Genomic DNA, 16907 nt, shown 5'->3' with positions numbered 1-16907 from the left:
CGAGGTTGAGTCCGACCGGGCTCCCAGATCCCCGGCTCCCTCGCACGAGGTCGAGCCAGTGGGCACTCCACCCGCCACCCCGGCCGGCGCCGCCACTCCTACGACGGGCTCGACCTCGCCCGTCGCCTCCTCCGCGGCTGGCCTCGTCGCGGCTCCTGACACCGCGGGCCCCGCCTCTGACGCCGCGGCCCCCACCGCCGCGAGCGCCCCCGTTGTGGTCGCGGCCCCCTCCGCCGCTGTGGCCCCCACTGCCGCGGCACCCGCCGCCCTCGCCGGCCCGGTCACCCGTGCCCGTGCAGGAGTGCATCGGCCGAGCATGCGCTACTCCTTCGACGAGTATGCGTGCGCTGCCTCGACATCGGCGCCATCACCCATCCCCACCTCCGCTCGTGCCGCCCTTCGGGATCCCCATTGGCTGGCTGCGATGCAGGAGGAGTTCGACGCCCTACAGTGCAACCGCACGTGGCAGCTTGTTCCGTGACCCCTCCGTGCCAACATCATCTCTGGCAAGTGGGTGTTTCGCCACAAGACTCGCCCGGACGGTTCTCTTGAGCGCTACAAGGCTCGATGGGTGGTTCGCGGTTTTCGGCAGCGCGCGGGCGTGGACTTCACCGACACCTTCGCCCCGGTTGTGAAACCGGGCACGATCCGCGCCGTCCTTCAGCTGGCCGTCTCGCACGCCTGGCCTGTGCATCAGTTGGACGTTTCCAACGCCTTCTTGCACGGTCATCTCGCCGAGCAGGTGTTCTGTGAGCAGCCTACTGGTTTCGTCGACGCCGAGCACCCCGACTTCGTGTGCTTGCTCTCCCGCTCTCTTTACGGGTTAAAGCAGGCGCCTCGGGCTTGGTACCAGCGTATCACAGCCTTCCTGCAGTCTCTGGGCTTTCAGTCCACTCGCTCCGATGCCTCACTCTTTGTGTATCATCAGGGAGTTGTCACTGCATATCTGCTGCTCTACATCGACGACATCATCCTCACGGCGTCCGCCCTCGATCTCCTTCATCGGCTGACTGCTCGTCTTCGTGATGAGTTCGCCCTCAAGGACTTGGGGCCCCTGCACTACTTTCTCGGCATCGAGGTGATCCGCCGGGCTGACGGTTTCTTTCTGCATCAGCAAAAGTACGCCCACGAGCTCCTTGAGCGTGCCGGTATGCTTAACTGCAAGCCGGCGCCCACCCCCGTCGACACGAAGGCAAAGGTTTCTGCTCTGGAGGGGTCTCTCGCGTCCGATGGCGCGTTTTATCGCTCTATCGTCGGTGCTTTACAGTACTTGACGCTGACTCGCCCCAACCTGCAGTACGTTGTTCAGCAGGTGTGTTTCCATATGCACGCCCCGCGTGACTCTCACTGGACTCTGGTGAAGCGTATTCTCCGTTACATACGCGGCACCATGTTCTTGGGACTCACCCTGACGGCCTCCGCCTCCACCGACCTCGTGGCCTACTCGGATGCCGACTGGGCTGGCTGCATCGACACGCGACGCTCTACGTCAGGCTACTGCGTCTACCTTGGGCCCTCGTTGATCTCCTGGTCATCGAAGCGGCAGCCCACGGTCTCCCGCTCCAGCGCCGAGGCAGAGTATTGCGCCGTGGCTAATGCCGTGGCCGAATGCTCTTGGATATGTCAGTTGCTCCAGGAGTTGCTTTGTGATGTTCACAAGGCCACTCTTGTCTACTGCGATAACGTCATCGCGGTCTACCTCTCCGCCAACCCGGTGCACCATCGACGGACGAAGCATATTGAGCTCGATATTCACTTCGTGTGCGAGCAGGTTGCCCTTGGACGTGTTCGGGTTCTCCACGTGCCGACGACGCAACAGTTTGCTGATGTGATGACTAAGGGATTGCCTACTCCCGTCTTTGAGGAGTTTCGGTCCAGTCTCCGTGTCTCCGGCAACGCTTCGACTGCGGGGGGTGTTGAGTATGTATTTTGTACTGCACGTGTATTGGAGTTGTGGCCCACCTCCTAGTCTTGTATAGTTGAGATAGAGGCCTTCCCTTATATTATATATGCGTGCACCAGCACCCCAAATCAATACATCGTATTGCAAATTATTTGTCTACAGAAACTGTTACTAAGAAACAAATATCCATAGCACCATAGAGAACACCGAAGATCACACAGAGACCTGGCTAAATCACAAACCCAAAGCAGCATATACGAGGCTACTTACATGCGGCCGCGCAACAAAAGTACATGCTTGACATATCTACATAGCTACCGATCGAGGAGTTAATGCGTCGATGTGCACACTGCCTGTTTTTCATTCAATCTCGCGGCATCTTGGACAACCCGTATCTGTTCCGGTTCTCGGTCAGTCGTCTGTTGCGATGGGATTGCAGGCCAGCGCCTTGGCGATCCATGGCATGTGTGCTCCATCATGGCATAAGTTCTGCAGACGATGCGAACAAACATGGCTTTAGTTCGGGCAACTATGCAGACTATTTAGCATGGCCAAACACACGAGAAGAGCAATTTTGTTTTTCTCCACTAAGGTTTTACGAAACGCTGCTTAGCATGGCAATTCATCGTCTAGTTACCAGAAAGTCGAAAGAAAGAATCTTATGCTCTGGCTAATGCAAAATGCACAGAAAGAAAATTAAACTAGCTCCCCTTTTGTGCACGCAATAATAGTGTCACATACGGAGCATAATTGTATTATTCCAATGTATCCCTACTTAAGGAACTTCCACCATAAACCCTAGGTGGATAAATCATTAACTTCACACGATTTAGAGATCACTGGTTTTAACTTCCACTATAACGATATCATTACCACTGACAGAAAAGAACAACTAGGATGTTGAACATAGATCACCTCCAGCCAGAAGAAGAATTTTCGCAGGAGGTTCAGTCGTCTCTCATTAGTGTCAGCAGTGTCGATTTGCTTGGCCAGATCTGCATCAGTTTTGGTAGCAAAGCATGACATTAATGCAATTGATAAATCCATCTAATGCCAAGTAATTCATAATACTAATTTATGTTGCAGCACGAAAGTACAGCCTTAGAAACTGCTACAGGTGCCATGAGAATCTTGATCACAAAGTTGATAGAAATGGTACAGTTACTTTGCGTCAAAGCAAGGCAGAGCAATAGTGAAAACTGGGCATCATGCATCTAAAATTTCAAATGTCTGTTTACAGAAGAAAGCTCACTGGGCACAGCTACAGCTAGCTAATCCAAGCCACTTAAATATCAAGATTTGTTGTTCTATGATCCATATTATAAATAACTTTATTTACATACAAACCGGAGATGAACAGATTAAATTACTGACTTCTAATAGAATACAGTGATCCGTTTGGAAGAAAACATTTCAACATGGCTATTAAATCACTGGTTTGGTCAAGCTATATGCTGGGAGCATAACTCAGTTATGATTTGCACCGGACCATAAAATGCACAGTTTGAGAAATGCTTATCAACACCTCGCTGAAATTAAGGTTCAAAATGAAGCTTTTAGACTACAACCACAATAAAGGCGCAAGAACGGAATAACCCCATCGGGCTTAAAAGGTTGCCCATAGACAATATAGTAACCACCTGGGTAGTGATCAAGATACGACAGTCCAACGAATCCTGTGGCATAGCGCTTGGATCCACTTCGCAATTGTCTTTGTCTGCTCACAGGCTTCTGGTCAGTGGCTTTTCTCATAAGCTCTTTGTATTCATTTTGGTCATATGGCTGACTTAAAACAGAATCAAGTTTTTCATCAAATGTAGAAGGAGCACCACAACTAAGAGCAATAGGTGCTTCTTCACATTCTTCAGATGCCTGCCACAAAAAAAAATTAAAAAGTTACAGGATAAAAACAGAATCATTAAAGAGATAACCCACAAAACTAAACAGAAGTAAAACTCACGTTAAAATCAGAAGATTCAGTACAAGGTACAAGTCCATGCTCATCTGTGCAGATTAAATCCTGACCATGCAAATTTTCTGGAGCAGGCCCGTCAATTCCACGTTCAGACATAACCAAAGTTCTCAATTCATCATATCCAGGGGGTGTCTTCTCCTCTTGCTCGTATACCACAGTAACACCTGGTTCCAGCTCAAGAACCATGAAACCATCCTTGATCTTCATGAGGCTCAGAAATTCTGCATAAGATTCATCGACCTCTGAGGTGTTGTTCTTCACAGACAATGTCCTTGGTAGAAAGGAATGGCCCGCATTTCCATTGACAGCCCTGCCTGATGTTTGATCTAGTCGCTTGACATTTGGACCACCCCGACTTGTGTGTGGCAATTTTTTGGGGACATTTGTGCCTCCATATGACATAGCATCCTCTTCATACCTGATGGAAGCAGGCAAGCCATGGTCCCCATTTGGCATATGAAACACATACGCACTTCCATCTTCAATAAGATTTTCCAAGAAAATCTTGTAAGACGGATCAATATCTGAAGCATCTTCGTGAGTCAAACTGGCGAACACCTTGTTCTTGTCGTGTGATGGTCCATTCGCCATTTTCTGTTTCTTCATCTGGCTGATTATCTGAAAATTGAAGAAGGCTTATATATATATATATATGCATCAACAGCCATCCTATCAGTAACTACCATAAAATTCAGAGAGCAATGAACAGGTGATTCATGCACACAACCTACACCGAAACATCATTGCAACCGCACCCTGCATTCTAACAAAAAGAGAAAACAATGGCAGCACTGAACAAATTTAGTGAACCCCAACCCATCACTGGGAATCCTCGTGAACTACACCGCACAACGACTCATGGATACTGCTCCTGTTCCTATCATGACAAGATAGAAAATGGGCTCAGAATTCTGACCCATTTAGAATGGGCAAACACTTGGTATCGAGCATACAACACTGAAACAAAATTCTGTTTCAGTGTAGGATCTCTGCAGTGCACCAGAATCATATCTCCGCACTAAACAAAACTGCATGCGACTAAAATCGCCCTAGAATGAAAGATCCGAGTGGAAACCCGCGGAGATTGCTGGGCACATACCACACAGCAACAAACGGAATGCGGACCCCCTGGGCAACAAAACCCCATTCTGCAGATCGCAGAATAGCTGCAGACAATGCATACAAGAAGGAAGTGCATGCAGCACGGAGGGAAGAAGAAACCAGTAAAAGCGCAGGGGATCCGATCAGCGGCCGAATCCCAGTCGAACACTGTAGGTTTAGGTGCGGAGGATTTGGGGAACGAAGCTTACGCTTACCTGCGGGAAGAAGAGGAGACCGGTGGTTTGGTCCCCTTTCCGCTTCCTTCCGATAATGGCCGGCGGCAAGGGGGGGATTTACTGCCGCCGAGCGAGTTTCCCCGCCGTTGTAGATTTAGGGCTCATCTCCAGCAGCGTTCGCCGTGGCAGGAGCAGCGAAAGCGGACAGCGAGCAGGGACAGGTCCGGGAAGAAGATGCTCCGCTCGGAGTCGGAGTGCCGTCGTTTCGGTTCGAATAGGCCGAGAGAAGGCCCACGTAGGCGCTAATGGGCGGGCCAGCCCGCCCGCGAGCTCGCGGAAACGGTAAACGTCGACGGCGACGGACGGACGCCGAGAGGAGAGGCGAGCAGGGAAAAGGAAAGTAAATCTACGGCCGTACGCGTCGTCAGTCCAGCCGTTGTGGAGAGGAGAGGAGGCTTTCCCCCGGCCCCGTCGTCCTCCTCACCCACCTGACAGGCACCGGCACCACCAGCACCGCCCCGCCCCGCCCCGCCAAGCATCCCTCCCCTCCTCCCCTCCCCTCCCCTCCCACGGGCCCCAACCAACTCGCCCCGCCGTCCCCGACCCGCGGCCCTATAACCCCTCCAGACCCCCTCGATCCGATGCGCTAGCCGGCTGATCCGGGGCCCTAATCGCGCAATTCCCGCCGCCATGGACGCCCCCGCGCCTACCCCTGCCTCAGCCCCTCCCGCCGCCGCAGTGCCGGCCGAGGCCGCGGCGAGGCCGCCTGCTCCCGCTCCAGCTCCTGCTCCTGCGCCGCCGCCGCAGCCTGCCGCGGCGGCCCCGCCGGCGGGGAGGCAGCTGTTCTCCGTGGAGCTCCGGCCCGGGGAGACCACCATTGTGTCGTGGAAGAAGCTGCTCAAGGAGGCCGGCCCGGGAGCCGCCCCGCCGCCCTCCCTGCCCGCCGCGGCGGTGCAGCCGGTCGTCGCCCCCCTCGCGGGGCCCTCTGGTGCCGCGGTAGGTCTTCGTGCCCCACCTTCTACGTGTTCTTCTCCTCGCTGTATGCATACACCTAATCTATGTGGGCGCCGATCAAGCCTGCAAACCGAGGGATTTCGAGTGGGAGGGATGGAGAAATTGGGATTTTATTAGTGCATAATACTGTATGTTGGAGGCTAGCTAGATACAACTGTTACTGCATTTCTGGGCTGATCAATCCTGCTGTATCCAGGTGAGGAGTAATGTTAGTCTATGTAGAGCGAGCCTACAAGTAGTTTGCAGCAGAGAAATTTAGTACACACAGCAAAAGTTAGGAGATGTAAAATAAAGATAAGGCATACATGAGGTGTTGTCGTGGACGGTGGAACCCTTTGCAAGGAGGCAGGATTATGCCTGCTTCGCTTCTCCTCCAGGGCATCGAAACATATACACGCTTCCACCAAAAGTGCAGCAAAAACCTGAAGAAAAACCAACAAAACTCTTCAGGGTAACTGATGAGGTGGCTACTGTAAAATGAAATTGCTTACTTTTGATATGCACTGTACAAGACACAAGCCGTTTTCTAATTAAAATTTGCTGTTGGTAGTTCACAGTATATGGAAAATGTTAATGTGTTATCTATCATCCTTGATGTTCACATTGGCAGCTGCTGCACTTACCCGTTCTTTGGATTGATCAGCCTATGTTGTGTTTGTTTTCACATGTGATAGATAGATTAATTAGTTTTTTGTTGTTGCAAAACAGTTGGATCATTGTTGTATTTGATATTGAGGCCATCTCATCTTTTTTGAGTCAGGTACATCCAACAGAAAACGACCCAAATGATCCATCACAGTCAAATCGGTTCAATGCAGTTATTGAGAAAATCGAGCGCCTTTACATGGTAAGGCACATGTTGTTATCTCAAGAGAGGACATGCATTTTTTACTTAATATACACCATGTGCATAACGCCTTTGTATGGGGTCCTCGTACTGCACTTTGACAGGGCAAACATAGTAGTGACGAAGAAGATCTGGGTGATGTGCCTGATGATGATCAGTATGACACTGAAGATTCTTTCATTGATGACGCTGAATTGGTTAGTTTTTTCATTGCTTCAGAATGCTTTCTTACCCGGATGCTAGCAATTTACCTGGATGATGCTGAATTGGTTATTAAACATAAAGACTATATAGAACCTTAGGGTAAGCCCGGGCGTTCGGTCTTTACAGTTTGTTCGGTCCGGTCTCTTCGGTCTTCCCAAACTGATGACCGAAATTACTTCGGTTTTCCTCTATTCGGTCTTCGGTCTATACCATCTAGAATTTGGTCCTGACCAAAATAGACCGAGTTTGTAAATTGGTCCATTGATTAAACTCTGCAGCATACACATAGAAATAGGACGGGAGGACATGCGTGCTTACATTGCGAGATGGACGGTGGAGGCGGGATGCGGCGAGGAGCAGCAGATGTTGGAGGACGGGAGGTGGAGCAACGGACATTGGAGAAGAGCCGGTGACCAGGCGTGGAGGTGGAGTACCAGATGTTGGAGGATGAGAGCAGCGACGGGGGTGGAGGTGGAGCATGGACAGAGGTAGGAATAGGAGGACCGAGGATGGGAGGCGGTGGGTAGCGGCGGCTTGACGCGTGGGGGTCAATGATGCTGGCTAGCGTCTAGGTTTGGGAGTTAGGAGAGAAGAGGAGAGGAGATAAGGTCGGCCGGTTGTGGACTCACGAGCCAGGACGCAAGGCGAGTGGGTTACTAGGCCTCGAGGCCGGAGTGAATGGGCTTGATAGGTAATGGGCTGGCGGCTGGCGTGGTGGAGCTAGTAGTTTGGTCACTTCGGGTTATTTGGTCAGCACAACAACACGACCGATTCAACCAAAGCTACTTCGGTCTTCTTACTCTGACGACCGAATTTAATTCAGTCTTTTGTTGTTCGGTTTTTATGGTTTTGGCCTCGGTATTTACGGTTTCGGTCTCGGTCTTTACGGGTTCGGTCTTCGGTTTTTGTGCCCGGGCTGACCTTAGGGATAAGCACTTCACCTGACCTTTTTAACCAATATTGAGATGCGCTGTTTTCTACTCCCTCCGTAAACTAATATAAGAGCGTGATCTAAACGCTCTTATATTAGTTAGATCACTAAAGTAGTGATCTAAACGCTCTTATATTAGTTTACAGAGGGAGTGTTATTTATTTCTTATTGCAAGAACAGTGTACATAGTACAATAGTATACTGCCTGGAAGGATTTTACTAAAAACTTATTCAGTGGTCCATGATAATAGCTCAAAGTTTTGTTAGAATACACTGATGTTAGTTTCTGTGCGGACGAAATGATACATTACATGTTTCAGCAAGTTCAGTTTTTTGCTGTATCGTCAGAATTTTTGAGGATGTCGTGCTAATAGCAACAGTTGTGATTGCTTATTACTTGCATTTATAGGATGAGTACTTTGAAGTTGACAATTTGGAAACCAAGCACACTGGATTTTTTGTGAACAAAGGGAAATTGGAACAAAGGTAATTTTTCTGATACTTATTTGATTTGCAACTATTGACCTGCACAATTTATGCTCCAATCAGCCCACAAAATATTTATATAAGCCATTGTGCTGGGTCTTACTTGTGCTAATTCTTCATAACTGTATTATGGTGGGTGATATAATAACTACTAAGCAGCAACTCGAGCTTACTGCGTACATGCTTTATACATGTGCCGTTATAGGACATAAATAATGACATTACTTCAGCTTTGTTTTGCAGTGAGTATGGCTCAGTACAAAATGTTGTACCAGATGGTGCAGTACAAAATGTTGGACCAAAGAAACGGAGAAGAAGAGATTCTTCAAATTCTTACATCGAAAATAGCAAGGAGCTTGCACCAGGCAGCATGCCTGTAAAAGTCCCTAAAAGAAACGCTCTTGAAATAGGAAAAAACATAGCAAGTAGTGACTTAAGTTCTTACAGCGAATATCACTCTGAAGGCAACAAACCGTTGACGAATAAAAGTAATTCCCCTGTAAGAATGCAGAAAGTGAATGCCAGTGACAATGCAACTGGTGCTGAGTATGCATCACATCCGAAGATATCAAGTAAGGGTGTTTCATTACCTTCTTCAGAAATAAAGGACTTGAACAAGCATAAAACTGCAGTGCCCCAGGCTGTTGATTTTGCTCGAAAGTCTACAACTAATGCAATAAACCCTTATCCAGCATACTTGGAGAAGGATGCTGCAGTGCAACTTGATCTCCAATTGAAAAAATCCTCTAATGTGGCGAAGCCAGATTTGCCAAAGAAAATGCGCCGCAAAGAAAACTATGGTGTCAATCAGTTTCCTGGGTTGACTACAGCAGACAACGTATATTCGACACAAACAACGGTAATAATCAGAGGAACTGGTACTGTGAGTATGGTGTGATTCAGTTATCTGTATGCACTAGTTTTTTTTAATTGATATTATGTGCTACCTTTTCAGCACTTGGCTGCGAACAGGCGCATAGAAGGTTCAGGTATTAAGGCCAAGGGTACCAGACTTGAGCGAGCTATTCGTGACCTTGAAAATATTGTCGGTGAATGTGCGTACCTTGTATACAAATTCTTATATTTAATTGCATACTTACTTTGATGCACTTCTGGAAGTAACTTTAGTGTTTGCTACTTAATATTCCTCCTCACAGATAAACCACATACTCTTGATGTTCCGTACATTGATCCAAATTGTCAAGGAGCGGTCAAAAGAAGATTGCCTCAAGAAATAAAACAAAAACTTGCTAAGGTCGCAAGGTTATCGGTATGTTCTGCTACACCATATTTTACATCAGAGTTAAATGCTTCTGGTTAGTCCCTCCTGTGCTGCTACTTCGGCTTTAGATAAAATTCTGGACTTCAGGTGGGGTGTCCCCCCCGCTGCTGTGAGTTTGAAAAAAAACTCACAGCTGACAGTCTGACACTGTTCCTAACCGGCATAGAGCATTGGTTAGACTTTAGTACTATTTTATTGATGTTTAAATATTTTTTTGAAAATTTATGGGACCTTGTCTAGGTTCTGCAGTACAAAATAACTGCTGAATCCAGTAACCCATCGAGGCATACATAGGTGGTTTTCTTGTTCTGCTAAAACTATAGTTTTCTTCTCTTATATCTGTGCTGCTAAACTTCATAAAATCAGTAGCCTATACTTGCTACAGCGATAAAGTGAGGTACCTCACAGCCACAACGCCACCTATGGCGAGTGCTGAGGTGACACTGTACACACATAAAGAATGTAGCAAGAGCAGTGCTGCCATGCATCTGCATCAACTATATATAGAAAGATGGCAGTACACAATGCATCATGAAGCATCAAACTCGAGATTCACACATGTAACAGTAATCTGGCAAGAGCATTCAGCTTCAGCCACGAACCATCAAGCAAGAGATTCACGCATGTAAGAGTAATCTGGCAAGAAACACACACCACTCAGCCAGGTAGATGAGAGGGAGGAGGGAGAGTGAAGCTAACCTGCTGCAATGGCCGGCTGACAAATTAGGAAGAGGAAGGGCTGGAGGTGGAGGGTGGCCTGACGGTAGTCGCAGCTGTTGCTGCAACCAGATCCAGAACTGATGGGAACAGAGATGGTGGCGGCAGGCTGGGATGCCTCGAGAGAGTTGCAAGCACCGACACAAGAACAGATGGGGAGCAGGATCCCTCATGTTCAGGACCTCTGTCTTCAATGATTATATCTTTAGTTATCCGAAATGCAAACTGTAATCCGCAACGCAGTTCCTTGGTAGTTTTGACATAAATCTGCAGTTTTGAATTTACTCTTTGAGATTACAGAGATGTAGGCAGATACACCTTAAATTCCTGTGCTGCTGCTTTTCGTCATGTGAATGTAGAAGCTTGAAAAGTACAGCCTGTGCTTGTTTTTGTGTGTTCCAGTAAAAGCACTCGGTTATAGTGGCAGTTTTACTTATTGTGCAGCTCACAACAGTAAATTCTTGATAAATGCAGGCAAATCAGGGTAAAATCTCAGAAGATGAATTGATCAATCGTCTCATGGGCATAGTTGGGCACCTTGTGCAGCGTAGGACACTGAAGGTGAGTAGAGGCAGCGATTAAAGTATGTGCATTGTTGTATTGATTTTTTGAATTTCAGATTCTTTTAGTATGTGTTCAAGCATGGCATCATGATCCTTTTTTAGGTGGTTGCTTTTGTGAGTTTCAGATTCCAAAAAATTGTTAATTTTGTAATATTCATGCACTGTCCACCGTCTTGATCTTGAATCTGGAGGAATTCTGAGGAATTTGTGATGAGTAGGTCTTCTGTTTGTTATAGTTATAGTTATAGTTCACTTGCTGTTTTGAATTGAGTTCTAGCATGATTACTATTAGGAGAAAGCCATTTTTAAGTTCCAGTTTTGTATTCACCTACTGTTAGGGTCTTAGGTACTTGTGGATGAATTTAATAACATTTTGGATGGCTATTGGCATGCTGATATATTTTTATAAGAACACATTTTTTTGGCGTCGTTATGTGATTATGCATTTCATATGATAGTTTACATTTTTCAATTCAAGTCATGTGGATGAACTAAGCAGCAAGTCAAGCTTACTGGATTTGATCTTTTGATTTGTACAATAATCATGCTACTGACAATAGACTAAAATTTGCTTTCATGTAACTGAACAAGCAGACTCCATGATAAAGGAACTATATTTTTGTCCACATGTCTTCTTTTGGTTGGCTAGGAAACAGTGGAGAGACTGCATTATATAAATATAAATTGTGCTTAGTGAAGATAGTTTATTTAAGGAAGGATGCGCAAGAGAGCAAATCTAATTAATCGTCTCTAGTAGCCAGATAAATACTTATGGTTCCCTTTCCCTCAATGCACTATGGGGGTGAGTTCCTTGCTTCGAGATTCTTTATCATTCAACTTTACTTGCAACCTGACCTTCCCTTCTCACTGCTTCTAATATCTTGCATATCATGAGTAGTAAAATTCAGTGTATCCAGGATCTCTTGGTTATTTAACGAGTTCTAATAAAGGACTAAAAAAATGAAATGAGAAATATGCTCGTAGATTGAACATCCAAGTTGGTTGATGCGAGGAATTGCAGTCCTCATTGACCACCTGGACCTTTGAGTGCAACATACTTCACCGAACTCCACTCATCTTGGGAAGTTGTCATGCAAGAAAAGCATAGGGGGCTCTAATACAAATATGTAACATATCGATATTCAGTTTTAAAGTGGACTAATATGTAACATATCGATATTCAGTTTCACAGACCAACATAAATTTGAGACTTGACAATAAAGTCATAGAACAAGGCCATGCATGGAACCAAAAAGTCACCTCGTTCCAAGCAAAAGTATAGCCATCCAAATGTCCTAAAAAATACTACAAGATAAAAAAACAGATTCGGAGTTCACATAAATTGATCGTTGCAATTTGTGGATATGTTCAAAATATAGAGAGTTTGTGGGAATAAATGGAACATATATAGAATAGTGTGTTAAAGAAAATCACGAGGCGGATGTAATTTGTGATACTCCGTTGCGATAAATGTTCAAATAATATTCTTATTAGTATGATCTAACTTGAATAAATTTCAACCGTCCGACCTTAAAATCTAAGCCCTAAGTCTATCCATCCCTAGATGTGGATAGGCACATCACTTAGCAATCTTACCTAATCTGATTATGAGGAAGGAACGAGTAGCCAAGGTTGGAAGCCGTTCCTGCCTTCCCTGGGATAGATCCGCTCATCACGCCACCGGCCGCGCGCCGACAAGGCCAGCCTCCGGCTGCCGCTGCTAGGTTGTTTCCGCGCGATAGGCAGCTGAACAGTGAAGTGGGAGGCGAGCGATCAGCGAACAGGAAAGGCGATTAACCCACAGCCGAACGTGCGTGCATTTCTCGCTTGCTAGGCCTAGCTCTTACAAAGCCCATTACCAAATGAAGCTGGCCCAACATAATTCTGCCCGGGAAATCACGGTGCGTACGCCAATTTTTCCAGCTGTTGCAGACTTGCAGGACATAATATAACGTACGCGTAGGCATCGAGCCCGGGCAAGTGCCCAGGGTGGCCGGGCGCTGGCTCCACCCCTGCTCTCACCTTGGGAAGTTGTCATGCATAAAAGATAGGGGACTCTAATAGTACTCCCTCCGTTCCTAAATATTTGTCTTTCTAGAGATTTCAACAAGTGACTACATTAGTAGATCAGTAGATCATGATCACAGACTCAAGAGTGCTCCAGCTGGTTTTTTCAGTCAGCACCTTGTGTTTGGATTTTGCAAAGAGACCGCCTTTCCAAGATTGCCCTACCAAATATTTGGCTAGCCAAAATTTTGTTCAGGCTTTTGCTAGCCCGGGGTTGCCCAGCATTGCCATGAAAAACAACTAGAGTGGGCAAAGAGGCATTGGCATGCCAAAACATTGGTAAACAAAACACCAAAAGTTTGGTGACCGTCAAAAATTGGTAGGGTGAGCTTTGGCCCATTCAAACAGGTGCAAAACTACCCACTAATGGTGCAACAAGAATTGGTCTTCCACTTCTTCAATTTCTGCACCTCTCATTGCTAAAGAGAGAACAAGCAACATAGACAGCAGAAAATAGAGGCGGTATAACAATATTGACCATGCATGTCACGGTAAAGATATCTGAGTCTTGAGCATCTGACTATGTGTTACCGCTTAATTTTTGCAGTTATGGCCTTTATATTACTTGCATCATGTCTTGCATTGCTTTGAATTGTATGTTGTACCATAGTTTTCACTAATTGTTGGTAATTTCATTCAGAGAAACATGAAAGAAATGGTTGAATCGGGTATGTGTGCTAAACAAGAGAAGGCTGACAAGTTCCAACAAGTGAAAACTGAGATCTATGAAATGGTCAAAGCACGTCTAGACACCAAGCCCAAGGTAAAACTGCAGTGCTGAGTACAATACACAGGAATCACTTCATTTGGGTTCTTGCATTTTATTTTAGCTTTTGATTTCATCAATGCATCAGAAGTTTAATTTAGGGAATTTTGCCTCCATTTGCTTTCAGGTTACTGAACAAAGGGATGATTCAGCACATGATTTTCAGGGGGGTGTCAATATTGATGATAAAACAGCCTTAAAAGGCAAATTTGTTCTGGATGCTCCACTGGAGGACAGGATCTGTGATCTATATGATCTTTATGTTGAGGTATAGACATGTAGACGTATCTCCTTCAAAGCTAGTGGCCAGTTTCCTCTCTACAGAAATGCTGAAAGCTTTGGAAGGGATACTTTTCTGTTTAGTTTTAGGTTTTATCTATTGTACATGTGTGTATTTTGTGAAGAGATAAAATCTTTGCCCACCCTGTCAGGAGCTTAGTACAGTTATTTCGAAATAAGAGTGGCTTCGAAAGGCTCCTTGCCTTTAGCCTTATTTAATTTGATCTATACGTATTTAGTATCACTTTGAAGCCTTGAGTTCCATATAACTTATGATTGTGCTTGATTATTGAATATCACATGCTTTTCAGGGTATGGATGAAGACAAGGGCCCTCAGAGTCGTAAGTTATATGTAGAGGTATGGCTTGCCAATTTACATGTTTCTTTTTCTGTTCCTCCTATCTGTTTTGCAGTTATTTTGGATTCCAACTTTTAAGTAGTCTAATAGCGATCCCTTCGGAGCATCTGCTGAAAAAACCTACTACATTGTATAATATGCAAACATGTTTTCAATAGAGTAATGGTCCTTAAAGACTTCTTTTTCAGTTCTGGCATGGTACTTACAATCTCACAGGAAGATCTTGTCCGTGAACTTAAATGTGGTTCCTTAGTAATACACCCTTTTGGTTATTATAATTCGATTTGTCTGTTAATGGTTGGGTTTGTCTGTTGTGTCAAAAGCAGTATTATTGACTACAATGGTGTCTCTAGCTAACCAATATATGCCTTTTGGCTTGCTCCATTATTTTGCATGTAGTCGAGATTTTTTTTTAGCGAGGTAATCCAAAGTCAAACAAATGCCTTTGTGTACCAGCTAAAGATTAGTGTGTCTCTAAGCTAGCCAATACATAATGCCTTTCGGCTCACTCCGTTATTTTGTACTCCCTCCGTCCCAAAATTCTTGTCTTAGATATTTGTATGTAGTCGAGGAAACTTCTAGCAAGGTAATCCAAAGTCAAAGAAATGCCTTTGTGCACGAGCTAAAGATTATCGTGAGATACTCTGTTAATTGTGTTTCATGGATCATGAATTTGCACCAATTTAGTTATTTCATAAGCTTCTGAGTAACATATTAGTTTGAGATACACCAGCTCATGTGCTTTTATATAGTTCACGACGTTGCTCACATTATCTTTCTGCACCAGCTTGCTGACTTGTGGCCACAAGGTTACATGGATAAAGTTGAAATTCGAAATGCCATTTCAAGATCGAAGGAGCGAAGGAATTTATTGTACCGGCAGCGCAAGGTGAATGTCTTTTCAGCCTAACATGCCTAGTTAAAAATCCCCTTGGAAAGGAAAAAAAAAAGCAAGTACACAACTCGGTGGCATCCATTTCTGCATACCCTTCCCAATATGAAACGTATGCACAATACCTGGTCGGAACAAAATGTCACTCACTGACTAACTAGACGTTCCATGTTAAATAAAAATCAGGTTCGCAACGAGGAGAGAATGAAGAGGAGAAGGATAGCTGCTGCTGCCAAGTCACGAGATGGCAACCCAATGGTGGCTCACTATGCTACAGCACAGCAAGTTATGCAACCGCCCGTGAAAGACGCTAGTCCATCGATGACAAGCACGCACACCTTGTATCCTGTCGTTAACTATGGACACAGCCAGGTCTGCAGAAACGCCGACAGAGTTGGTGAAGTGACCGTGGGTGCAGTATCTGACGGCAACCGTAGTTCTTCCGCGGACATCAAGAGGAGAAAACTAGGTTCGGACGCCGCCGTGGATCTGCAACTGCAAGCTAACCCACTGAAGGCCCCCCCGCGGTATGTCAGTGAGAAGCAGAAGCCTGCAAAGCGTGCGGATGATGCAAAGGTCGGCAGTAGCAGTAGCCTTCCTCAGACGGTGCTTGCCATTGCAGGCTATGACCCCCAGCGGCCCGGCTACAGCTAACAAAATCATTTTGGTGGTGCTCCATTGGGGAACAGAAGAATAAATCATGGCCAAAGGTTGGCTTGTAACAAAGATAGGTAGGTAGATGTTCGATGTGCTCGCTGCCAATTGACTTCTGAGCAAATTATGTTTGAACTCTTAACGCGTCATCTTGACTGAGAAGGGTATTTTCTGGCCCATTTGTAGTTTGGAAAGATGAATAATTTACATTGTTTGGTCTGTTTCGTTTGTCATTGTTCCCCTCGATGTAATCATTCTGTTGTTGGTTCTCTCTCACCAACATCTGCATCTGAGATCCATTTTGAGTGCCGGAATTTATCATATGACCCTGTTTATCAGAAATCCATGTCTTATGTTTTGGAAAATATTATGAAAAACATACAGGTCGTAGGTAGAAACTTGTCCACGATGAGTTTGGTAGTGAAAGTAAGTCATTTTTCGCCGGTTACACATCATGGAAGTAGTTAACAATGTTGACGAACCAAAATTCTACATGTATTATTGTGTTTTGATAATAATATTTAAGAAATATGTCTTTGGGAACCCGAATCGTTTTTACAAAACCGCCACACCACCTGGATGCCGTTCATTTAAATCCGACGGACGCAACTGGTTCCAGCGAGTGGTTTCTTTTTTTTGTCGCTGCTATGTGGGCCATCGCTCCACCCCCGCTCGCTCGAACCGTCTCCCC

General features: G+C 45.8%; 2 protein-coding genes across 3 annotated transcripts; one reads left to right on the top strand and one right to left on the bottom strand.

Annotated features, from left to right (window-relative positions):
• Positions 1-1963: 1963 nt before the first annotated feature.
• On the bottom strand, positions 1964-5579 carry LOC123182082 (uncharacterized). Its single transcript, XM_044594539.1, has 5 exons — positions 5195-5579; positions 3864-4496; positions 3544-3775; positions 2819-2898; positions 1964-2392 (listed from the first exon to the last, which is right to left on the bottom strand). The coding sequence occupies exons 2-5, from the start codon at positions 4482-4484 to the stop codon at positions 2315-2317; spliced, it is 1011 nt and encodes a 336-aa protein (XP_044450474.1). The 5' UTR covers positions 4485-4496; positions 5195-5579; the 3' UTR covers positions 1964-2314.
• A 10-nt stretch (positions 5580-5589) lies between these two features.
• Positions 5590-16435, top strand: LOC123182081 (ubinuclein-1). 2 transcript variants are annotated; one of them, XM_044594538.1, is made up of 14 exons: positions 5590-6151; positions 6930-7016; positions 7121-7213; positions 8561-8637; positions 8881-9209; positions 9330-9496; positions 9593-9692; positions 9795-9907; positions 11111-11197; positions 13907-14029; positions 14160-14300; positions 14623-14670; positions 15458-15559; positions 15749-16435. In XM_044594538.1, the coding sequence occupies exons 1-14, from the start codon at positions 5846-5848 to the stop codon at positions 16214-16216; spliced, it is 2241 nt and encodes a 746-aa protein (XP_044450473.1). In that variant the 5' UTR covers positions 5590-5845; the 3' UTR covers positions 16217-16435. The 2 variants fall into 2 exon arrangements, with proteins under 2 accessions (XP_044450473.1, XP_044450472.1); XM_044594537.1 differs by having other exon boundaries at positions 8881-9496.
• Positions 16436-16907: the final 472 nt, after the last annotated feature.

This window comes from Triticum aestivum, chromosome 1D (genome assembly GCF_018294505.1).
Source record: "Triticum aestivum cultivar Chinese Spring chromosome 1D, IWGSC CS RefSeq v2.1, whole genome shotgun sequence".
Lineage (NCBI taxonomy): Eukaryota > Viridiplantae > Streptophyta > Magnoliopsida > Poales > Poaceae > Triticum > Triticum aestivum.
This window is presented reverse-complemented; position numbering and strand designations above follow the sequence as displayed.